The sequence below is a fragment of the Haliaeetus albicilla genome, chromosome 12, assembly GCF_947461875.1.
Source record: "Haliaeetus albicilla chromosome 12, bHalAlb1.1, whole genome shotgun sequence".
Lineage (NCBI taxonomy): Eukaryota > Metazoa > Chordata > Aves > Accipitriformes > Accipitridae > Haliaeetus > Haliaeetus albicilla.
The window spans coordinates 5156294-5181378 of record NC_091494.1 but is presented as its reverse complement, the minus strand read 5'-3'; the positions used below and the strand labels follow the sequence as shown (position 1 = coordinate 5181378).

Sequence of the window (25085 nt, the reverse complement as noted above, 5' to 3'; positions counted from 1 at the left end):
AGCAAAAAACCCAAGGAGGGAGGCATGGGAGCACTATCCCCTACAGATCCCACGACCTCCATCACAATCTTGGAGGTGCACCATTTCAAGGTAGTTTTTGGCGCTTAACGTGCAGGGGTATAAGTCCATCCAGGGAGTGATGACCCACAGACCTTCTAGCAACACTTGGGCTCTCCCACCAACATAGGATAACAATATTGAGGAAACAGTGCTCTTCCACGCTCGTTTCAAGGCAGAGAAAGACATTGCCAACACCTTCCATGTATGTGGAACCATAATCCAGTCTATCATGGTCCGGTTCATAAGGCTGAGGAATAGACAGAAGATAGTTCCTCAGTTAAAAAAACTGGGATTAGCAAAACACTAGCCTGAGATGTCAGGCCAGCAGCCAAAGGTAAATGACCTAATTAATCCTCCAGTTCATCCCCTTCAGAGCACACACTATGGGGAGACTCTAAACTTAAGGGGGTGCAAATGGATCCAGCTTTTGAACTCCAAACCCTTCCTAAAGCTGCAGCACAAAATGCTTGCTTTGCCAGCTGTGAAGGTAAAGCAAATCCCCAAAATCTCTCTGTTGGCTTGCTCCAGACTGAGATCTACCCCTCGGTTTTTCTATCACACTCTCCAAGGTGTAATGGTTTCTTCTTCCTCCTTCTACAAGGCAGCACTGGTATTAAAATGGAAGAGTAAAGGCAGCACTGCTCACAAGAGAAAGTGAATCTGCACAGTAAAATAAGCCATGAATAGAAGCTGCATCTTATCTTAGTAAGACAAAAGATCTGTAATACAGCTGAGATGATATAACTGTGCTAACAAAAGCCTTTCAAGTTCAGGCAACGCTTTTGATGGAGCAGCGATTAAGTTCATGCCTCAGTTTTGGGTAGTTCCACTGACAATTATGAACTACATAATGCATCACTTCTCATTTAGAATAAGACACTGGCATTCACGTGGGAAACCTAACAGAGTGGATTTCTCAAGCCCTGGCAGTAAGATGCGTTGAATATATGGACAGATTGCAGACCAGTAGAGGATCCCAAACTGATCAATCTCTCATGTGCACTATTCCCAAAGTTGAGCCACAAGTACAAACCTCTCACAAATGACACAAATTAAAAATCCTTTGACCCTTCCTTCTAGTTTGTCACTATATGGATAATACATTCTGATGACAGATCAGGGCTGAGTAATGGAGCAAACATCCAACCAGTTGTCCTAAAGACCAAGCAGAGCTCACCCCAGACAGCAGAGCATCTGCAGAGAGACCAGATCCCATGAACAGCTGAAACATGAGTTCGCATCAATTGCGTAGTGCGAGATTTGCTGTGCTTTCTAGAGCATGTCTCCAAATAGCAGCTCCTAGCGTGGATCCTACACAGGATCTACTCTTACCCATGCCCTCCACATCTAGCATTATTCTAGTCCAATAGTCACATGATTATTTTGTTATTTGGGAAGCAGAGACAAAACCAGCCCCACTATCAGAGACCATTATCATCTTCATTTATTTATTTATTATTGTTTTACTTGTTTTAAAGCAGAGCTCCTGGCTTCAAACTGCAGGCTGGGAGTCTGCTGGGTGGTTCTTGCTTTTGGGGGGGCACCTTCCCAGATCTGATCAACCTGCTCTGACTTGACAATGTACAAATAAGCAGCTTTTCTTCTAGGTTGGGGCTTGCTGCTCACTGTTGAGACGCGCTGAATCTTCATGAGACCTCTGCATGAATCACACTGACATCTGACTTCTGGACACTACACAATTTCTTTGGGTGGCACATGAAAACAGACTTCTCAAAAAATCCCTTTGATGCAGTAACCTGTCAAGGGAGGATACAAGCAACATACAGGATGTAGCCCTCTTAACATTCCATCCCCCACACTCCCTCCAAGCAGGGAGAAAAGCTGCATTAATCATTATTTTAAAATTATAATTGAACACACTGTTTTGAAAATGCCAGATAATGTTTGCATTGGAGAAAAAAAAAAAGATTTGGGCTCCAGTCTACAGCTCTGCATTAAAATAAGCGTCTGGTCTATCCAGTACTTAATGCTTATTTTAGAAAACCCTCCAACCTACCAAAACTGGAATAATTTTACATTAGTACCTATTTAATTGCTTTACTAAATAAGGGTGCCAAACACTGGGAAAAAATGAGACATTTGAATAGGTTTATTTATCCCTAACATGGCTCATGGTTCAGGATTTTGGGTAAATACAAGAAATACCCATGGGGTAAGTCCGTGAGTCGATATAAGGAGGTGGTTCATAGTGTCAACTGGCGATATCTTTTCTTCAGTGAAGTTTACAGCCATGGCTTATCACAGTACTAAATTTAACAAGTTAAATCCCATTTTTCCTGAGCAGTGAGCACCTACTGATAGCACACAATTTTACAGCTCAATGAGTTTGTTTCTCAGGCTGTTTTATGTAATTCTGGTTCTCCTATCAGCTTGGGGTGGAGATGCAGGACCTCATAACAGCAGAAGTCACACTGTAGAACTTCAGGCGTGCTCCAGCTCCCAAGGCAGCAGGAGAATTGACCTGGCAGATAACTGGGAGCTGCATGATAGGGCTTGGCCTTGCACAAAAGGCAGTGAAACCCCATAAGCATGCAGAGTCTGGCCCAGGAATGGCAAGCAAGATCCCCTGCTCTTTACTGGCACTGTACCCCTGCTAGCAGATTGAGCCACTTCAGAAACCAAAGCTCTTACAGACCACCTAAGCTGCAGCCTGTCTGAAGAAACAGCAATCAATTAACCCCGCTTCATCTTACTACTCTGGGCCAGATGCTGAGTTTTGCATTCATCTTCTCATTTCAACTCCTCTGCGGGCTGGAATCCAACTGTGCTGCTCCCACGTGCTTCAAAAAAGTAATATCCCCAGGGCTATCTCTATTTGCAGCAAGAAAGATCAACCCTAAGCAGCGTGCTTGATATTCGCAGAAAACAGCTTCCATACGTACATGCCATCTCCTCCCTGAACAATCAGCCCTCTGTCTGGCGCTGGAGGACAATACAAGAGCAGCTTAGAGTGAAAACACAACACCTGAAAAAAAAGAAATTCTTTGGGGAATTGGAAAAATAGATTTTCCCCCTTGTTTATCAGTGCATGACTTTGTTCTTCTTGTGTCACTAAAAGCATTCACTGGTGCTTAACTTCTCCAAAACCACATAAAAAAGCCAAAAAGCAGAGGGCACGCCATTCATCTTTGCAGGACAAAACTGTTATCAGAGACTTGTTTGCTCGTATTTCAGACATGCTGCTTCTCCTTCCCCACAGCAATAATTAGCATCACATCTGTGCAATAGAAATATCTGATATTTGAGCAAACAGGAGTTCTTAAAGCTATAGTGACTGGCAAAAAGCAACAATAGTACAGCTTCTGTAAGGACCTACACCTAATTGCTGTTATCAGTATGTATGGCTTATTGCCCAATTACAGCGTGCTACCTAATTAACCCATATTAGCAAAACATTTACCAGTGTACCAAAAAAGAGCCACTCAATTAACAGGTGTTGCTTTTTCCATAGTTAAAACTGAATTTCACTGTAAACTGACCTTTTCAGAAGTTAAATCTCTCGTGTAAAGCCCGTGCTTTGAAACAATACATTAGTCAGAAATCCAATACCGCTAAAATTTTGAGAAACATGAAAAAGAACCACCATGGAAACAGGATCAGCATTTGGGCACCAGCCAAATAAAGGCAAGAGCCATGTACCTGGAGGGATCCACTACTGCTGCTAAACCTCAAAGCAGAGCTTAGATTACAAAGCAATTCAACATCTTCATGGGGATCTTGCTATTCTGATGTTTGCTGTTTGGGGGGGGGGGGGGGGAGGGGGACCTTTGAAAATGCAATATGGCTATTCATGTTATGTTACTGTAAGGATTCAAACTTATCTTCAGCTGCCAGTTCTGCTCATGTGCTCATGTTCATGAAGGCGGGAGTTTTTGCCTCTGCCCTTGGTTTCTCTCCACCTTTGGAGCATTATCTCTGTTCCTGCAAATCAATAAAACTTCTCTGATGTAATGCTGAAATGAAGCTACCCATTTACTGAGACAGATCATAAGCAAGCTGGTTAATCTTCACACTGTGGAGAAGTGGCACATCATATAAATGCAATAACCAAGCCTTAGAATGAAAGATTACACAGATTAATCTAAGATTACATAGATTCTGAGCAGGAATCTACAAAGATACTATCAGTAGTTATGTGTTATAATCCTTTGGTTACCTGAAGCAATCTCCTGATTGAATGATTTATTTATCATTCCTTGTGCCTGATGTACAAATGATTTTAATTTCAATTCTAAATACGTACCAAATTCTGGGCAAATGCTATTTATGTCAGCCAACCTGTCTTGAGCACCCTCAAGTTCACTACCACAGCAATCCAATTCATTCAGCAGAAGAAGAGAAATGCAACTGTTTTAAGTAAGTCAGGATCACGACCATCACAAGGTGCTGCTCTGAGCAGCTACCCCAAAACCCATGTATTGGGAGCTCAGGGGCATGTAATGAAAAACACTGGCTGCCTCCCTCACCTCATTTAAAAAACATTTAAAAAATGCTGCAGTGCATTGGGCTCTTAAGTCATCCTAAACAAACAATACATTAGCATAGCCATCTGTTTGGGCGACCAGCTGCAAGACATGCGGTTAGAAGACCAACGGACCACGAAAAATCACGGGCTGCTGGGCCAGTTCAGCAGCTGAGAGGCAGCAGCCAGATGGCCAGTCGGCACACCCCACTCTTCGCCAGCCAGTGAGTCAAACACATGCGACAGATCAGGGAGTGGGTGATGGGGCTGAAACTAGGACACTGAGGTTAGCGAGGGACATGGAATAGAGAAGATGTGGCCAAGTGGTGGGAAAGAGTCTCACCCATTACTTTAATAGGGCGCCCTAGCTTATGAACAAGAAATTCGGAGCAAGATTTAGCAATCCAGGCAGTTAAGAAGATTTTTTTCACCTTAGGCAAGACATTCAGTGCTGAGAACAGTCTTCATTGTAGGGATTGTTCAAAATTTGCATCTTTGGCCTCTCCAGTGTATTCACTTTGACTTTATGCAAATAAAAATAATGCTAACAGTTACATCTTCTGAGTCAGAGGCTTCAGGTAAGGCAGCTCGACGCTTGGGAAACAAGACAAGCACACGCATTTCTCAAGCCAGGGTATGTTTTTATATATTTATATTCCAGTGGTGAAATGCTAATCTGGATAATGCAGGCCACTAAAACGGTTACTTCTTACCTAGTCTGAGTTCTCCAAAGTTCCCACACCCAATCTTCTTGCCCACTCTGAAGTTGGGTCCCACCATAAGAACGCCAGAAGACGCCGATGAGCTTGGTCGAGAACCATGCCCGCTCCTTCCCGGCATTCCTTTCGTTGTCCGCTGCCTTTCATCCTTTTCCCTATTAGGATGGTCCATGATCTTAGTGAAATATCTCTGCCAGCAAGCTGGCAGAAAGGAATTGGAGTACGCACTCTTCTCCTTAGAATAGAAATATATATCCAAAAGTATCTGAGTCAGGGTTCAAGAGAGTCATGGAAACGCATGGAGTTCCTTTTGGCACTATATCCAGTTTCCTAATGCATCTTGATAATGTACCAAGGGGTCGATTATATTCTTGAGAACTCAATAAAGGCAGGTTGCTTTTGGTTTCTTACCTGGGGAAAAGAAAAAAGATATATGAAAAAACCATCATTATTTTAAAATACTGAGCAAGAAATGTACAACAGGGCCAACGTCCAGCACTTTCCTGGTCTCAAGAAAATTAACAGCTATACGGGAACTTAACCATTTTCTTAGCAATTTTCTGATAAAAAGCCCCGATGTTATGAAGAGATATAAGTACTGCCCATCCACTGCTTGCTACTGGAGTTATCAGGACTCACGCTGCACGTACTAACAAAAGCAATTTCAATTACACCAGCACATCAGGTGGAAACTGCAAGGAGATCACATCCCATCTTTAAAGCAACTTTCTTCTCACCTCATACATTTAGAAAGTATTACACAAAAGCCAGACAAAAAATAAAAAGTGGCAAATGAAAGGTGCCAAGAAAAGAAAATATTGAAGCACTTAGGAAGTCAAATTCTCCTTCATTTTACATCTTTTAAAGTTGACCACAGATACATTTGCTAATTAAGACTGTTGTCTTACAGAGATGACAAAAATTAGTAGCCAAAGCAAGATTTTTTTAAAATAATAAAGCTAGAAATTTCCTGAAATTTATATCAACATACAGTTCACGTTAGTAACATGATTTAGTTCCCCAAAAAATGAGGTTTTGGAAAAACAGATGTTCTAATGGAATCGGGTGAGGAACTCAAGGGCCAAGATCTTCTCCAGCTGCCTGCATTCATGACTGGCAAACAAAAGCCTGACAGTTCTCCCAGAGAAAACAAAGTACACCTTCCTCCCGCATGTCCAAACTTGTCAACACCATAACCCCAAGGGCAGGCAACTCTGGACTACTCCAGACAGCGTACTGGTGCATCTCATGAGCATCAGTCTGCTAACTCTGTCAAAAGAGGACAAGAAATAGATGCTTCTCAAGCCATGGAGAGGCCAAGTGGTTCCTCTGTGCCCACGCACCAGCCCAAAAAAGACAGGCAGGAGCTGTACAGACCCAGGAGGTCCTGCTCCACGAGTGCAGTCCAGGAGCACAGGGAAGACTGACACCTCACCACGAGACCCCTTTCCTAGAACGTGAACTCACACTGAATCGTTAGCGCAGCCAAATGATTCAGCTCAGTCCCACTGTGGTCAGAAGGAATTTCTACCACTCAGGCATGAAACTCTGAAGCCTCTGTAGCAACAGATCATTGTGGCCTGAAGGGACAGTCCAGAAGTAGCAGCGGTGGTGGGTGAGCTTCCCCTCATTTCCCAAGCAATCAGCAAGGACGAAGGGAAAGGTTGCAGCATACTTTATACAGACGCTGCCTTGGGAGCCAGTATTAGGTGGCAGATGTAGACACTCTGGAGATGCTTATGGTGCAGTTCTTAAGCAAGAACTGAAATAAATATACCTGGAGCTATCCCCCACATCCCAGGACCTATACGTACTGGATTGTACTCCTTTAGGGGACACTGTTGCATTCACGATTTTCCAGATGTGAATGGTAGAGTGCCTGAATAGCTTTAGATACAAGGTTTGTGTCCTACTTCAGCTGTAGGCATCCACGTAGAAGTTTCAATGTTTGCATGGAAGTCAGCACATACCTCCAAAGTCAGCAGAGAAATGCTATATGAAACCACCTAAACAAGAAAGAGTCAATGTGGAAGGACATCAGCAATCGAACACTATCGGATACGCCCAGAAACACAACCATCTTTATGAGGGTTCAACAGTTACTAAGACAATTGGCTTAGTCCTCCTGTAGCAATACATTTGTAGAGGATTTAACAAGGATGTCTTCTGTTCGTTTCATGAGATGATGAAGCTAACCTACCTACTTCCAGTTATCCAATAATAAAAGACAAGAGTTATTACCCATCCACAAACCAGTGGCATGGAACAAAAGCATTAGCCCTTTTGAAATACGAGTATGCTTTCCCTAGCCTTCAACTGTGGTATACTTTTATGTCTGGGAACTTTTGTTTTGATCTAAGGCATCTGTATACAAGGCAGAAGTCATTCACACTAGATGCAGAAAATGCAGGTAGCTGCCAGCTGGAAATTCCAGTTCTGAATATTGAACTAGTCTTTAGTACAACTCTGACCTTTTCTATCCATTTCCATTTGCAGTTCTGTGTGTTTGCACAAAAGAGGGCACAGTTCTCCCCAGCTTGAGCTTCCTCCCCAGATCTTTTTTTTTTTTAAATACTTCTGCAAAAAAAGGAAAGATTAAATACAGAGAATGCACAACTTAAACACTACTTCACAATTACTTTCCACTGCTTTTGTTCATATATTATTGCAGGCTTCTATATCAGACAGGGAGTTTGGAAGACTCTAAGCAGACTCCATCTTCATAGGAAGGATGCTGTGTCCCTCCACAGTGTATTAGGAAGACCTTGAGGAACTAATAATAGCATAAAGAAACATCCATACACGTGAATGGATGCTTCATGCAACATAACAACCCCACAAAACCACCCATCTTTAACAGTTTATACTAATGTTTAGAACCTAGCTCAGGTTGCACAGGTTACAACCCACAGGATATTTCATCTAGCCTGTGACTCAGCAGCCCTCTTTTCTGGAGTGAAAGCAGATGAATTCTCATTGTCACTCTGCACAAAGGTGGATCTCTGCAGAAAATGTCATACAGCATGTTTGCAGCAAATCCAGGAGGTCTGAAAATCATCAGGTCATCTGAGAACCTCTGTATTGCGTCCATACTACCAGTTTGGCCATACCAACCCAAAAGCTGCAGCGTCAAACTCCCCAAACGGTACTAAGTAATGTGCAAAATGCCATTCATGATTAAGTACTGCTGGCCTAGCTACAGACAGAAGAGTTGGAGATGTTCACATACAAGAAATTCAATATTTAGTATTACCAAGCTTTACTTGCACCTGAAATTAATTCAAGATTTAATACTTAAAACTGAATATGGATAAGCAGGAAGCATCCGTTACAGGCAAACAGGATGAACTGGTTTTTCATCATAGACATCCCAACATACTTTCAGCTGCAGTGTTCATTTTGAGGGAGTGAGTTAGTGCTGCTTCTCAAAGCTGTTTGCATAGAAGCAAGCACAGTTGTATTTGCTTTGTGAAACCAGCTTGCAGAAGCAATGACGATGCTCTATCAGATATCAGAAAAGCACTTTATTGGACCCCACCCCAACCTGTCCTGGGAGGAGTTACTTGCTTCAAAACAAACGTAAAAGAAGGATAGTCATTGAAACTGAGGAAGTTAATTGCTGAACAGAAATCAAATGTGATGATGGTGATGATGATGGAGTGCTTCCACAGCTGGATCACTAAGAAATATGAGCCGAACAGAGGAATTTTATGAATAAAAAAAGTAGCACTTTGGAAAACACACTTGATCTCACCAAAGCCAGACAGGAGAATTTGTTTCCCCTGGAGACCAATGTCATTATTTTCATCATGGTTGGATAATCCATGGGCAACAACTACAGGCCTCACAAAAGGGTAACAGAAAGAAGTCTCTAGCAAGAGCACAAATCCTGCCCAGTTTACGCTTGGAAAAAACAATGCACAGTACTGTGTGACACATGAAGCTCTGCACAGCTCTGTAGACTGAGGAGATACTACTATGAAGGACTACATGGAAGAGGGGCTAAAAACCCTGAAAGGCAAAATCTGCATGACGGGGACTGATTACAGCACAGGAAGGAGGAATGATACAATTTTTATGAAGTTGCAAATGGCTTTTTTTCTTGCTCATTCAGTTAACAGTTACATGGCCAGTAGAGAGCGTAAGAAGAGTCAATATAAGCTAAAACCACTGGAAAGGGTTTCTAAAGAACCCTGATGAACATCAGGTGGACTGAGAAGAGACAGGCTGTTTAAGAATACACTACAGTGTTTTCCTGCATGATGCCAAAAGCCATTTAACCTTCCTTCTGCCATGAAGTACTACCAGCTTTTGACCTGCAGAGTAGACGGATCCAGGTATTAAGGTTTTGCAGCAGAACCTGATGCCTAGGTGCAGGTCTTTTCAAAGTTGTTTGGCTACCTGCTACCACAAGACAGCATCATTACAGAAAAGCATTTTACCAGCTGTGATAAAATGGAGCTGAAAGCCACTGAAAGGTAAAGGCACAAAATTTAACATGTTTCAAATGGTTCGCATGAGCTGGCCCTGATCTTCAGCGATTACAGGGCAGGTGGTGCTCAGTCAGTGCTTGATGACACAAATACATCATTCCTCTAAGGGCTGCTCAAGCCTCTTGTGAACGCAAGCCCTCCTAAGCCTCAATACAGCTTCCTCCTCCTCCAGACTAAGTCTGAACTCAGCTCAAGTCCTGCGTGCCAAGTTTCAGATCCGACATCAGAAATATACTGCTTGGTTTGACACACCATGTTGCTCAGTGCATGTCAGATGAGACAAGCAACTCCATTCTTTTCAGGCAGATTAAGTACAGAGCTCCCACCACACGTTTTCTGGCTAATGAAATAAGATGTTAACGGTTATAAGCTACTAAGCCTTCATCCTTCTCCTGTTCCCCATCTGTATAAAGTCTCCTCAGGGAGAAGCATGGAAAGGTCATGCCTGACAGTCTGCAAACAGTAAACATCATCTCTCTCAGTTGAAGCCTCCTGCAAACAGGAATTCAGATCAGCAACAAATGAGTGAACCAAGCATTTGAGAACCTCTTTATTATGGTGAACCCTACAAGCAGATCCCAGCTGTCGGTACACTGAATCGCACAACGTTCTTTCATTATTGTTACTACATACTAAACCCGACTGTAGTAAATATGGCATCAAGTATGGCTTTTGAGGACTAACAAAGTGCTTGGCTTTGGAAGAGGAGTGGCAGAAGAATGAAGACTAGACTGTAATTTGAATTCAGTCACGTTAATATTTAAAGAGTACTCAATGCCAGGACTATTTCCTTCCACAATTCAAACTTTTTCATAACGATTTTCCTTCCTACCTTTCCACCCACTCAGCAAGATTGCTCCTGAAAGTTACTTGCATTTAAACAAAGCTGCATGAAGATATTTCCCTAATGGTGACTCAGTCCAATTCCAGTATTCATTTCACTACAATATAGCTGGAGACACAGGAACAGTTATTTAATAAAAGACACAGGCTTGAAAGGAAATTACTTAAAGCACAGTTAGCTAAGTAAAAAAACAACTTTGTATCCTACACACTTCAAAACACTTAAGACCCAAGATCTAAATCACGATCTCACCTCCATCAATAAACCCGCAGCGTTAGAGCTACAAACCAGCTTCTAGGCAGTGTTGAAGGTGGCTGCTGTTCACATTGTCATCAGTAGCACAGTCTAGCGTGAAGGAAGGTTTAATTGCTTACCAAGCACTCGTTACGGCACAGAGATGTTGCTCACAGCTCACAGTTTTCTCAATGAAGTCCTTAAGTTTGAAAGCAGCAGTAGCAAAGGACAATGCAAACAAGAGACTGGTGTGAAGAAGCCAAAGCAATCTTTATTCCTACCCTTCAACAGAAAAGCTTGCTTCCTTTGCACTGAGAATTTCTTTGATCTACTTGAGATACTCTGGAGACCCTTCCAAGATAAGAACAAGAGCTGTCAAAGTCTTGGTTTGTGGCACAAGTTCAGAAAATCTGTCCAAACTGAAGTTGCAAATGAATCCCCCTTTCTCCAAATCAAATAAAGCAGACCTGATCCAGATCTGTGTGCGGTTTTGATTCATGAAGGAGTCAATACATGCTAGAAATCAAACTGCAAATGCTTGGCAGATGGATCAACATTTTAACAAGCAAAAGTAGTTCAGCCCTACAATTCCTTTTTTCTTCTTTTAAGAAGAGACCTTCAAGAAAGCCTCATTTTCTGTTGGGATGCATGCTCTCATCCCGCTCTCTACAGAAACAGGAACTCAATTTCTCAAAACAACTCCAAGATCATTGCTTTAGGACAAGGCACATGCCTTCTCACTGGATTTTCCAACATCCACCACACATGCCTGTGTAATACTTCTGGTAAGTCTCTTGATCTGGAGAGTGCTTTCCAGACAAGATCTGCTACTTCCCACACGACTTCAAAGACTATAAAATCCTTCAGGGCTCTCAACTGACATGTTATAAACATACGGATATGAGATCACCAGCTTCCACCCTCATTCTGTGTAAAAAGTAGAGCCTTCAAGCAGCAGAAAATTTTGCTCGCTTTGCCACAGATTGGGACAAATGGTTCACCCTCTGGAAAAGGTATAGCAGCCAGGATGCAGGTAACAAAGAATATTTTGAAACCAGGACATACATGATGCGTTCACTCATGTTCTCAGCATCTGCCAACTCATTTTATTAGCTTACACCCTTAAGTTTAGAGGAACAAGCTGGCTTTGTGTCCTCTGCTTCACTGCATACATTAACAGCTTCCTAGGCATCAATGCTCTTCCTATATTACAACACAATTAGTAAACCTTTCACTTACAGCTTTGCTCTCTTCTATGTGTGCACTCATCTCCATTGGCTTCAGGTCCCTTCACACCTTCTCGTCCCACTGCTTCATCTCTTCCCTTCCATGACATTCCACTTCTTGTCCTGCTTCTGCCCAATGCTACCTTCCAACTGGCCCCAACAAAAATTTCTTTTTCCAAAGCCACCCCATTACTCACTTCTGGCAAAGTCACAGTTCTACTAACAAGAAAATAAGAGACTTATAAGATCTGTCCTGTTCCTAAGGAGAAAAATCAACAGAAAACCAAATATGCTATCTTGGCCTGACCTGGAAGAGGATCCTGCTCTGGTGCTTGGTTATCTACACAAGCTAGTAGGAAGAGAAGATGAGAGGCTGAATGCTTTCTCCACTCAGCCATGAGAAATTTACTTCCCCCCCCGCCCCGCTTTTTCTCTCCCACTCAGGAGCTTTCTGGTTACCTAGAGGGTCTTCTACTAGGAGATACTCCCCCAATAAGCCTCCTATTATGGGAGTGTATTTCAACTACCTGCCTGTATACCAGTAGTACCTCCACACAGAGATCAGCATTTATCTGTGCTTTCCCAAACAGCACTAGACTGACCCGGTTTCAGTGTCTTCAATGTTGTGCAAAACAACATAAAAACTGAAAAAGTAGGTCAAAATTCTCTGTTGCAGTTTAAAGCTGGTAACAGCATTGACAAAGCTGGCTGCAGACTACGGCATGCAGGTGCACGTGACGTCAGGTGCCCCACACTTGGGAGATTCTTTCCAACCTTGAAGTCTACAGATGCCTTTTAAACATTACACGTTGCTTCTGTTGAATCATTTGACCCAACAATTTAATCTTCGGCTTGTGCAGTTAGTTTTGTTCAGCGCTTCACAGGCGGAAAAAACGCCTTACAAGATGAGACACACAAACAGCATTTAAGTCTAAATTGCTGGAAAGGGAGAAGGATGGACAACTGCGGATCACTACACTCATTCATTACTCATGAATGCACAGGACTATCAAGTTGACATCCTACAATTACAGTTTTTACAGAAAGGGATGAACCCAAACAAACTCATACCATTTTCCATCCCAGGGAAGTGAACTTCCATGAAGTGTTTTCCTCGAAGACCTTGTGAACATGTTAAAACACATTAATTGTTACTTTTCCAAATGAGTCTTAGTTGATCGTTTCACCAAGAGTGATTCAAGCACCCATTCTGTAAGTTCATTCCTTAATTTTGTTCTCAATACCCTCTACACAAGCTCAGTGTGAAAGCCAAGAATGCTAGGGAAGGAAAAAGTAATTTAGTTCTTTCACACGAAGAGAGTCAAAACAAAGAATAGACCATTTTTCAGGGAAGTGGTTTGTGTGATGTAAGCTAGATTCATTGACTTCTCTTCCCCAGTCGAGTTCAAGCCAAACACATGCCAGCAGCCATGTATGCATATTCCTATGTATGTAACAAAGCACTACAGACCATAATCTGTGAGAAAAAGTGTTAGTGCTCTTCATAAAGAGTTGGATTATGCTGGAACAGCTAAATGAACAGTTGAACGCTTGAATAAAGTGAAAAAATCCCCTAATGAAACCTGAGCTCTGCATATTTTAGGTTTTTTTTTTTAGGCTGGGAAGAGAAAAGACTGAAGAGCAACTGCCAGATCAGCTCCCCTCTACCTTCTGAGGCTTGCTGCAGAAGTCAGACACACACCCCTCTGCATAAAAGCCTGACAGAGTGCCAAATCCCCGTTTGTCAGCAGCAAGCACCTCCAAACACTGCAGGTGTTCAGCCCACACACAGCTGTCTGCACACCACCAGCCCCAACGCTGCATCCTCAGCAGCCCCTGCAGTCCCGCAGTCCCTGGCGCCACTGCCCTGGGAGGGAACGTCACAAAGGTTTTGAGATCTGCCTCCTGACATGACAGTAACTGACCCCAGCTTTAAAAGCCAGTGTTTGAAAGACTTCTCAAAGACTGGCAAAACCCATGACGTTTAGGATGCCATCTCTGCTTGCAAAATAGGCTGCGTAAGGCCATGTAAGATCAGGTTCCAGCAGAAACAGGTATTTATGAGAATGCTACAGAGGATATGAGAAAAAAAATCTGACAGTAGCAAAGGGTCTGCAACAGACCTGGGGCAGGATGAGAACCCTGCAGGCGTTCTCTTCTCTGATACACAGGCATCACATATACCTGTATTTTTTTCATCATAAAATACCAGGCTGCTTAACAGCAAAAAGAGAGCTGCAGATATACCTACACCACCCTCTTCCTTTCAGGCAATGGATTTGAAGAAGAAAGGGGCAAAGCCTGACAGAGAAGAGATGACTTCTACACAGCCATGGGCATCTTCAAGGAATAACCCACATCAGGCAGATTCAGGTGCATCAATGGCGGCTGATGGATGTAGTTTGCAGTTACTGGTATCAACGACGAGCAAAGTCCTCGACAAGACCACCACCATGACTTGGGCTCTGGAGCAGGCTTGGATCACTGGCAGCAACATCACTTTTGCAGATTTATAGCATAATTTAACACAGATGCACCTCAATAGTCTACGACTGTTTTATCCATGCACTGCCTGGCAAGGAAAAGAAGCCTGGAGGATGAATTGCAGACAGGCTCAGAGAGCTTGAAAAGACTGGTAAATTTGGCGGTTAAACACAAAAAAACCCCCTTTGCACTATCCAAACCATGAAGTGCTTTTTTCTGCTTTCAGAAAGGAACGCAAGTATCAAGTTCAGAGCCAACACAGCTTTCATGGTGTGTGCATGTGGGGCGGGGAAAAGCCTCTTACTAGAAGAAAAGTCCTCGTGAACTTGAGGACATAGTGTCAAAGAAAACTGAAAACCCCTTGATAGCAATGGGCAGGGAGAAGCTGCATTAGTGAAACCCAGCTCAAGATGACAGCCAGCCCTGACTAATTCAAAGAGGTGCTGAGCAGCATTTGGCCATGTATCAAGACAAACACAAGCACTCATCAGGTATGTGTTTCCCCTGTGGAAGAACACATTCGTGTCAGGTGCCACCCAGTAGTAATAAAAAGTGTCATTACAAAACAACAACGAAGTGGGATTCAGATGTAGGATCTCTGTAACTCAACTTGAGAAGAGCTCTAGGTCCCCAGACTTGGCTCGTGACTGTCTGATGGGAACAGGTCGCCTCTTCTCTCTCCCACCAATACCCAGGGTGTCTCAAAAAGCTGAGAACAAGCAAGGAGAACAGTTTCTTGGTTGCCTCAGATCAGAAGGACACCAAACCTCTGCCAACATTCATATCAGCTCCTAAAACGAGCTTCAGACACCACTGGCCAGAGTGGTTTCACCACTCTGAAACCAGGTTAAGTAGAGACCAGGGATGATGCTTGCTAATGGCCTGAAGCAGCAGTGCACCCTCTGCTTGGTATTAATCAGCACATAGATAAAACGATGTCCAGTACAGAGCTGCAAAGATCAAAAGACTACTAGACAGGGAAGAGAACATGTGCTGTGTCTTGTCAGTGTAAAGTATCACACTGATGCTGCTGAGCATTTGTACCTGATGGCTCAGGAGACAGAGGAAAACTAGTCTGGCCTCTCACAGCACTGAGCCCTAAATATGGGGGTAAGGATACTCTCAGTGTCCAAGTGTCCACCACACAAAGCAGCAAAGCCTTAGAGAAAATACCACTTCTGCACAAAAGGAATGAAGTTATGAAGGTGCATCAGAAAGAGGTGCCTTCGGAAATGGAGCTTTATGCAAGTACCTAGTTCAGTGCAAGGGTTTAGGCTCTGAGTGCCAACACACACCATAAATAGGCAAGATTCATCCCAGCTTAGGTGTGTCCTCCAGGGATGAATATCAGCAATCAGCCAAAGTAAATTTGTCTGTAAGAGACCATGCACATTCATATCCTACTGTGAGGACATATTCAGCATCACGGAAACTGAAGTTGTTCTTCACCGCCACACAGCCTCATATGAATAGAGAACAAAAAGAGAAACCTATAAGAAGGGAACAAGATCAAGAACAACAGTTTAGGTGGGTAAATGTCACAGGTATACTCTGTGTGGCCTGTGTAGCTAAACGTTAAGACCTGGACTGGCAGGCAAAGTCCATACGCCCCATAGAAAATGGGGAAGCAGACAACCCTGCCAAGTCCGTGTGACTCCATCCCACAGACTCTTGATGTTGCCCAACAGACTTGACTTGGCCCCTGTCTCCAGGTTACTCATCACCAGAAACTCCTCATAAGAGCTGGTTAATAAAATGGAAACACAGTGATATAAGAGATGGTGAGCTGGAGTATCGGCATCTCTTAAAAAAAATAAATAGTAATGGTGATGCCAAAAGGAGAGACAAGTAGTGTATTAAGAGGAAATACAAGAAAACTTGACACTTAATGATTTAATGTAGATGTCTTTTTGTTTTAATGCCCGAACTTCACCTTCTCCTTACTTGAAGATACTGCCTTTTCCAGCAGTCACGGGACAGAGGATCAGACCATGCTGTCACTTCATATAATTAGACATTTGGCAGGAATTCAACTGACATTACCCTGTATATTTTGCTTGCAACTAAACTATGTCTCAAAGAGGAAACTATGTACCTCAGACCTATATACAGAAAGAAATCTCCTCCAGCCTTTAATGTGCTGTTTATTTGGAGGTAAATTGCTGTCAAACAGAGGTGACAAACCTTGCAAACATGTGCAGAGGTTAAAGAGCACAAGGCAGCTGAAAAGGTAAGAACCAAGACTCCCAAGTAATAAATACTGCCTGTTTGGGCTTAATAAATACATTGCTTCAGCCTAAGCAAACAAATCTCAAAGCTGCTACCAAGAAGGGGCAGCAGCTGCAAGCACCCCGATTCCCTGCCATCACTTCATTCTCTCCCACCCCTCTCCTTTTTGTAGGGTAAGGTTTTTACTGGTATAGCCCACTTCCATTAAAAACTGACAGAGCTTAATATTTAAGGCACTGTTACACTCAAAAGCCTGAAACCTGCTGCAGCAATTTGTCTTCCCTTCCCATTATGGGATTATAAAAACCTCCATGAAGTCAGCACTGCAGCTGTGCTACAGCCCCAAAACAAGCTGTCAAAAAAACCCCACCTATCCTACAGGGTAGCATCCTTACAGCATATAAAGAACAATCTTTTCCTTTCTTTCCAAGATTTAAGATTCCCTTTTTTCAGATCTCCCAACTGTGTATCCTTATGAAGCAGTTGAGCTGTCAGAAGAGATTGATCTGAATAGCCTACGCAATTTAAAGATGCCAAGAATTACAAGCATGCCAAGCAAAATACCCGCTGGAGAAGTACAGCCCCCTTGCAGGAGGGCCAAAAGGTGCTTAGGAGCTCTGTGACAATTTTGTGAAATAATCCTGTCTCTTGCCATTTTTATTTATTTTATTTTTATTTATTTTATTTTTATTTATTTTATTTTTATTTATTTATAAACAAAGCAAAGGTCGCTCCTTTCGCTGGCAGCTATGAGCTGCCTCCTCCCTGGTGCAAGGTACAGGCTTGGTTACTAGTTTCGTTCTGTGCCTGCGAGTGGCAAGATAGGCTACACCCCCACAAACATCATAAGCTCCATAAAAACCTGCACCTCCTCAGCAAAGCAATTAGGCATAATAATTGCAAGCTACACAGTTAGACAGTGGCGTTTGTTCACAGAAAGTAAATGTTTGTGCCTAGTTATTTCCTCAATATGTCAAGGAAGTAGCCTGTATCACCAGCCCACAGTGGAAAGACAAGCAGAAGCCATCAATACTCTGGAGAGCAAGCTACATGGCTTTAAAAAATTGTAATAATTTAAAGGTTTCTGTTGTTGGTTGGTTTTGTGGGGTTTTTTCTTCCTCAAATCTGAAGGTAGCAAGTTGACAGTGCCTTTAAAAGTCTTCATGTGCTGGATGGTTGTTTTAGCTTCTTTCAGGTTTATTAGCAAGCACTGTCCCATGCCTGTCATTTTTCTACTAGTACTTCACAAGATGCAGCTTCTCTGCAAAGATCACCTGCACCACTTGCTGAGATGAGGTCTACGTACTACATCAGGTAGAACAGCATTGGGAGAGGCAGCTTCTCCACGTTGGCATCCCACATAAAACCATCCGGCACACTGGGACACATCTGGGCGACACAAGCAGCATAAGATATGGCAACAAATACTCTCTGGTTTCTTACAGCAAAAGTCTTGAGATAGGCTCTGGAGGTTTCTTTTGACTGTACCCATCCACTGACAGCATTTGCCTTCATGCACCATCAAGCTCATAAAATTTCCCCCCTTAAGTACACAGTAATCGGACAAATTTAAATTTGCAGAGGATCAGCCTCGTTACAAGACATCACCATCCCTTCCTCATTCACACTCTTATCCTGAACACAGGTTCACAAACACGGGTGACCATACATCACCCCGCCTTTGCACTGGGTGATAGCGAATGTGCCCAAGATGCAAGAAGGTGTTAATGCCAGCAAGGACATCTAGCAATCCACAAAATCCCTGCATACTGAGAAAAAACATAGTCCTCTGCCTCCACAAAAAGGCAGCCTGAAGGCAGACAGCAGTGTCCTGCCCACCAAGAGCCCAGACCCAGTCCCACACAGCAGGACCGCTTGATGACTCTGCAACTTGCTAAGCAGCCCCATTTTTCAGCTGCAAACAATAGCTCCAAAGCCATATCCAGCTTCCGCAGTGTGTTTATTTTCATTATCAAAGCCAGATGTATTTGGCAACACTGCTGCGCTAGGGTCATGGCGGTGGATTTAATTCATGCCAACCTCTGCTACTGATAACCCTTTACCTGCAACTCAGCACCGTCCCACCACCTGATGCTTATTTCTCAGGTCAGGAAACAGTACTTACGTAGTAAGTGAACACCTTAGCTACCTTTTTGCCAGGTCATCTTGCCATTTTGGTTACTTCCATTCAGATTTGAACTCCCCAGTGCCAGAAGAGGATCATCACTGAAGTTACTCAACACCCAAAACAAGGATATCGGATGCCCGACCCACAGGACATTCAGTTTTGAGCAATGACTGCAAGCAGCAGGAACAAGCAGCACTGACACAAGTGTTGAAGCTCACGTTGTGTTTGATGGAGCAATGTCAGCTTAACGAAACAGCATGCAAGCTAGCAGGGGAAATAAGCTGAAGAGATGTTTTAGTTTCAGAGAGGTAATTTTACATGACAACTTTTCCTACTTCTCTCCTTTCCCTAGTGTTAAGGACTTTGCACAGTTCATGGCCTGGCTCCTCCGTTTGCTGTAAACTTGAGACATGCCTATGTAAAGCGAATATTGTGCCAAAACAAACAAATCTTCCACCCACTTGTGGTCCAGCAATCTATTAGGAAGGAAAGGCAAGGCACATACCATTAAAACTATAAATACCACCTAGTATGAACATGAGTAAAGTCTTGCGGTTAACAAAAAGAAATATTTTGCTCCATTCCTCAAGGAATTAGACTTGCATGTAGGCCTCAGCTGTGTTGGTATCCCTGTTTTGCAAGCTTCTAACTCATTCATGTGTTTCAATCCCATTTGACAGAGAATTCAAAAGACCTTAAATTTCTCCAGCTATTACGATAAAGCCAGAGGAGAGCAATCCACATGTGTTCCCTCACATAGGGAGGAAAATAGAAAAATAATGAAGCACAAGCTCAGTTATGCAGTGTAACACAAAAGAATGCACATGGGAGAGGAGTCGCTCATCCCTGTCCACAAGAAAAGCTTCACAACTTGGGTCTTATTAGATAGTGGATTATCCAAACACTGAAACCACATTTCCTAAGCGTTCTTGAAGTCATTTACTCCCTCTGCTACAGGATCAGGATTCAAAAGACCTTAGGGCAAAGCATGGGTATTTGTATCTCATCTAAGATGTCCTGATGGGTGCAACCTTCCTCCCAAAGCACACAGTACCAGCTAGCTTTGCTGTTGCTCTTCATATATAAAATAAACACACCAGTAACCATATAAGCTTGCTTGCTATTCAAGTAAGTGAGAGTGAGCACTCAGCAGATATTTCAAATTGGACCTGGCTACCACGTACATAAATGAAGGTTTAAGGGAGCACAGAAACAGAAGCAACTATAGTAAGTGCAGCTCCATGCTACTGTATTTCCCACCCTATAATGACTTAAAAATTAGTGACACTGCAGAGACAAGCCTAAAGATTTCTCAAAACCCAAAACAAGTCCCTGTGATAAGATTAAGGCAACTCAGATGAGTTTGGTGCAAATAAGGTGTCTTCTAATCTCTACTTCCCCTGCATTAGCAACAGAGCAAAACCGAAGCCAACGCCCAGCAAAGAAACAAACAGTAAGCAAGGAGCGATGATCAGAGGAAGTCCTTGATTCCTGAAGTTGGAGGAGAAAGCTATTTGTTCTACCCTTTCACGCTCATCTAGACTTAAAAGTTAAGTTTATATTTTAAAATGAAGTACAGATGCAATGCAGGTACTTGCAGAGATTTGTAACCAAGGAAAGCACATCCTGATGATAACATTCCTTTGCCCTGCAAAGCATGGCCTTGGACTAGTTACAGCCGGCAGATTTCTTCACGTTGAGCTTTAGCATTTATTTCACAAGCACCAATCTTGTTGAGCCCAGAGACAACACCTTATTCCACCCTATTAGTTTTCATATCATGATCTAAAACAAGAAATTTTTTTTTGTCCCATACAGAGACTTACCTCCTAACCATGGGAGAAGTCAGAGTACTTACACTACCAAGCATCTTTCTGTCCTTTGAAAGGCACCAACCTCCTATCCAAATCCTTCCCCACTGCCAAATCTTCACTTCAATAAAGGCTGAGCTTCTAAGAATACATTGCTGAAACCCTGTCTCCCTCAACTACAGATCACCTTTAGGTACTATATTAAAACTATTTTCAAGATTAATTACTTCATTACAGTGCCTGTTCCCATTTCATGCAAACAATATAACCTTGAGAAAGCTGAAAAAACAAGCCCAATTCTTCAGCCTACAAGGCAGGTCTTCCACAAGGAAAGAGCACCTCTTGATAGCATCCATATACAATGCCCAGTATTTGCTCATACATCAGGCACTTTTCAAAAGTCATCTTTTGTGGTTTGAAACCTGAAAATGGCTCCATATTCAGCTACAAAGTATCCCTTTGAATCACTGCATGTGGAAGAAAATTCATGCTATTTCCAGCTTAGTCTTCTTGGTCAGATTGCGAAAACTGGCAAGTGGCACAAAAACATTTCAGATTTCTCAGAAGAAATTCATGCCATGAAAGTGCAGGTGCAATCAGAGCACGAGCAAGCACACCGAGATGCACAAAGGGCGCATTTGGCACAATAACCCATCTTAGATGGCTGGTAGCAACATCTAGCCAAGACCACAGGAGCATGGGAAATGTACAGCAATGCTCTATATTGGAGCTAAAGACTTGAAGACTGTTTCACGACCTGCAGTGATATCAATGCAATGATGCTAGACTGATTTTCCCCACTGGAATGAACTTGTCCTGCTTCTTTCTGAATCTGTATAGCCTTCCAATACCCACAGAACTGCTCTGCAGTTTGCATCAAGTGAGGTATCTCATCTTGTTTTTGAATCTGCAATCTTCAGAGCTCATTCGACATTAACCAGCATTCTTGTTCACAGGACCAGCACTATGTCCCTGAAGACAGCATCCCAGAAAAAGTGAAACTTGACACAGTTTCAGCGTGGCCAACTTAGACATCTGCATCTAAAAGGTCTTTTCTTTTTCTAAGTGACATTTCCATTGATATGCGAGAGAACAAGAATACTATTTTGTCACAGATACTGTACAGATCTGATTCTCATTCAGCTGGAGAAGAAAGTTTAAGAGAGAGGGACACTGAGGACAATCTGATATCTGCTGCCTTTTAAAGGAAATACTAAATATTGGACTTCCCAGCATCTGAAGACTCAACATTAAAATGGAAAATAAACTCTCAACCATGGTGGTCTGGCTATCATCCCTCTGCAGGACATATCTCAGGACAAGGCAAAACTGCACATGGAAAAGGGGACAGCCTACCTAAATATAGTCAGACCCTTGTTTGTAATGGATCATTGCTTGAGCACATCTATAAAGTACCCCTCAGATGTCCAACAGCTGCCACAATCTCCCAGGGGACCTCGCTTCATTACCTGCGCTCTCTAAAGTGATTTACTACAACACTACAAACCAATGCTGCTGCTTGAGGAAGAGAAGATGACAGCAACCAGGTATTTGCCTTTAGAAATCAGTTACCATTACCTGTCAGCTGGCTACGAAGCAAAGAGAATAGCCCCCCTCTGAAGCTTATCTGCTTTTCTTCCACAGGGCACATGTGCAAATGCAGCAGAGTACAATCTGGGACTGCTCACACTGAAGGATTTCTGAAAGGAAATAGAAGATGCCACTCCCAGGAGCAGTTTATCTGAGCACAGCTGAGTTACAGCAGCCAGCAAACCAGTGCTCATTAGTGGGGCTGTTCATCAACGATTCAAACACATAGAAGCTAGCTTAATTACTGCTCAGACTCTTTTGGTTTCCCCCAAAATGCTACCAAATATAGGTGACAGTGCCCACATATCCTCTGACCTCTCTTACACACTTGCATGCTGAGAAAATAAAAGGATTAAGATTTTATAGCCTTTTACAGAAATTATTCCCTAGATTACTGCGGTAGGTGCATGTTAGCAGTGGGTTTTTGGTTGTTTTTAGGAAAGGTCAGTTATACTGTACCACAATTTCTCCAATTCATGTATACATATAACAAAGCAGCTTATACCTGATCTATGTGGTGATCAGATACATATCGTACCAATTCATATGCTTTAGTTTTCCTGGTGGTGGTGTTTTTTTTTTCCAGGAAAGCAATCAGTGAGACTAAGCATCCATGCACTGCTCAAAAACAGCCTTCACAGATCTATTTACGACAGCACAACCACAGAGTTTGGGTGCGAGTCAAAGCTCCATATGTACTCTGCTTTGGTTTTGATCTTATAGTAGCTCAGATACATGGTGACATGTTTAATATTCAATCAACTGCAAGTGCTGAAGCACAGAAAGAAGGTTCAAGGTGATGAGAAAAACCTCCAAAACCTTAGAAGTGAAACAATTAAGCATTTACCTCCAGACTTCTCATGACCCGAGGTAAGAAAACACCAAGCAAACCTTTTTCAGACAGCCATGGGTTTATCCCAGCAACATTTTCTATCCACTTGCCATGTTCTTCCTAGTGACTACCTTCAGGTGGATCCCCAAGTGGCTCCACAAATCCTCTACAGCACCCCACAAGTCTGAAACGCTGCTTCCACATCACAGAGTGGTTCAGACTCCTCCACCCCATCCCCAGGGATGTAACAGACCATGATTAGTCTAGACTATAGCAACCTTAGTAGTTTAGCAGCCAGGCTGAGACAGGCTAAAAACTGAAATTAAGGAAAGACGAGGCAACTCCAACCCAAAGGAGCCTCCCAGAGTCGGCAGCTGTAGATCAGGGTCACGGCTCTTCAGCTACAGGGTAACACCCTGCCCATAAGATACAAGATGGCTTCACAAATGGCACTAGCAGCATACTGGCATGCTACAACCTGGGGAGCACAGGACAGACTAGCAGTGGGAAGCACAGAGTCCAAGTACTCCCAAGCCTGGTACTGGGTAGGAGGGAGAGATTTATACCTTCTATCCTCAGAGAAGGGACAGGCAGAGCAGAGCAGTGCCTGAGGGTACCAGCACTTCCCTACTCCCACATACCTCATTCTGAACTCGCCTGTTTCCATCTTCCTACTCTGACCATGTCCTAGGTACAAGGAAGGACAAAGTGGGAGTCAAAGTCAGGCTTTAGGTGTCTCCTGGGGGCTCAAGGAGAGATGAGCTAGTTAGAAGAGCTGAGTAGCCCCTAGATTACCAGAACAGACATGCCTGGTACATACACATCAGATGGCTTATTCCATTTAACATCTAGCTACCCTATAAGGCATCTTCCATCCATCAAACATCCTCAAGTCTCTCCATTTCACCACCTCCAGCACTCGTTTGATCTCTTGGCGAGCCAACTCCAGAAGTGCATGGCTTTGTCACATTCCTGAGCTGAATCCCTACTGAGAGATTAAAAAAGCCTCAGAGACAGCCCAAGGAAAGGTACAGGTATCACCCTTTTCAGCAGCAGCAAGTTGTCACACGCTGTTGCTCCATTAAATGGACAGCTAAGGAACTTGCAGACAATTGGACATTTATGATTCTTCTAACACCTCAAAATAAATGCTTCTACTTGAGGAGTTCTGCTTCCCCTGTTGTTTGGTAATTTTCAGTAGCTCTTTTCATATCCTCTATGATAGCAGAATGCCAAGAACATAAAGGCTTTAATTTGTGTTAACTGCAGTAGCAACAGCTTTCACTGAAATTGCAGCCACATCTTCCACCCTCATGTTTTTGAAACACTGGGATGTAGCGCAGCCTCCCTTCCCCCATCCCACCAGGAGAAAACAGGATAAGAAACGCTGAGTTTCAAAACTGGCAGATATTTAGCAAGCAAAATAATTTGGTAGCATTTTGAAAAGGAGTTATCTAGCATGTACTTAAAGGACAAACAAATGCAACTTGTTGTACAAGGATGACAACAGTCGGTAAACAGTAAAACCCAGCTACTGGCTAGCGAGCACAGGGTCCATGAGCTCATTTCAGCAAGGTCTTACTGTAAGTATCCCCACACACTAGTATTGAAAATTATTGCAAATGCAAACCTGATGCAAGCAGCACAAGGGAAAGGAGTTTGAGGTATTACTTCAAGTACCAGTCTCACATCTTACTAGAAGAAAAGGACATGCAAGTTACCTCCTGCTTAAGCCATGTCAAAATTTTGTGGGAAGGCATCTAGAACTTCTCAAAAAGCACCACAGTGAAGGGTAGCATGTACCGAAATCCCTAATTGTGAAGCCTGGAGCATCTGCATTGTGTCCTGAAGCATTTCCAGCACTAGATAAGTAGTATTTCCAGCAGAAGCGTCTGTAACCTAAACCAGCAGATACTTTGACTTCTGAAACCCTGAAGCCACTTGCAGAGCTG

At 43.0% G+C, this 25085-nt stretch overlaps 1 protein-coding gene across 5 annotated transcripts in view; it reads right to left on the bottom strand.

Moving 5' to 3' along the window:
- CSNK1G1 (casein kinase 1 gamma 1) overlaps positions 1-25085 on the bottom strand; it is a 110108-nt gene that overhangs the window by 59253 nt on the left and 25770 nt on the right. For 4 of the 5 annotated variants that reach the window (XR_011327012.1, XM_069797692.1, XM_069797693.1 and 1 more), the window contains exon 3: positions 5257-5673. Coding sequence is in view for 4 of the 5 variants with exons in the window: in XM_069797692.1 (XP_069653793.1) it covers positions 5257-5434 (178 nt within the window). In the remaining variant the exon portion in view is untranslated. Of the gene's footprint in view, positions 1-2963; positions 3047-5256; positions 5674-25085 lie in introns of those variants that run through there. The other variant, XM_069797695.1, reaches the window with a different exon arrangement.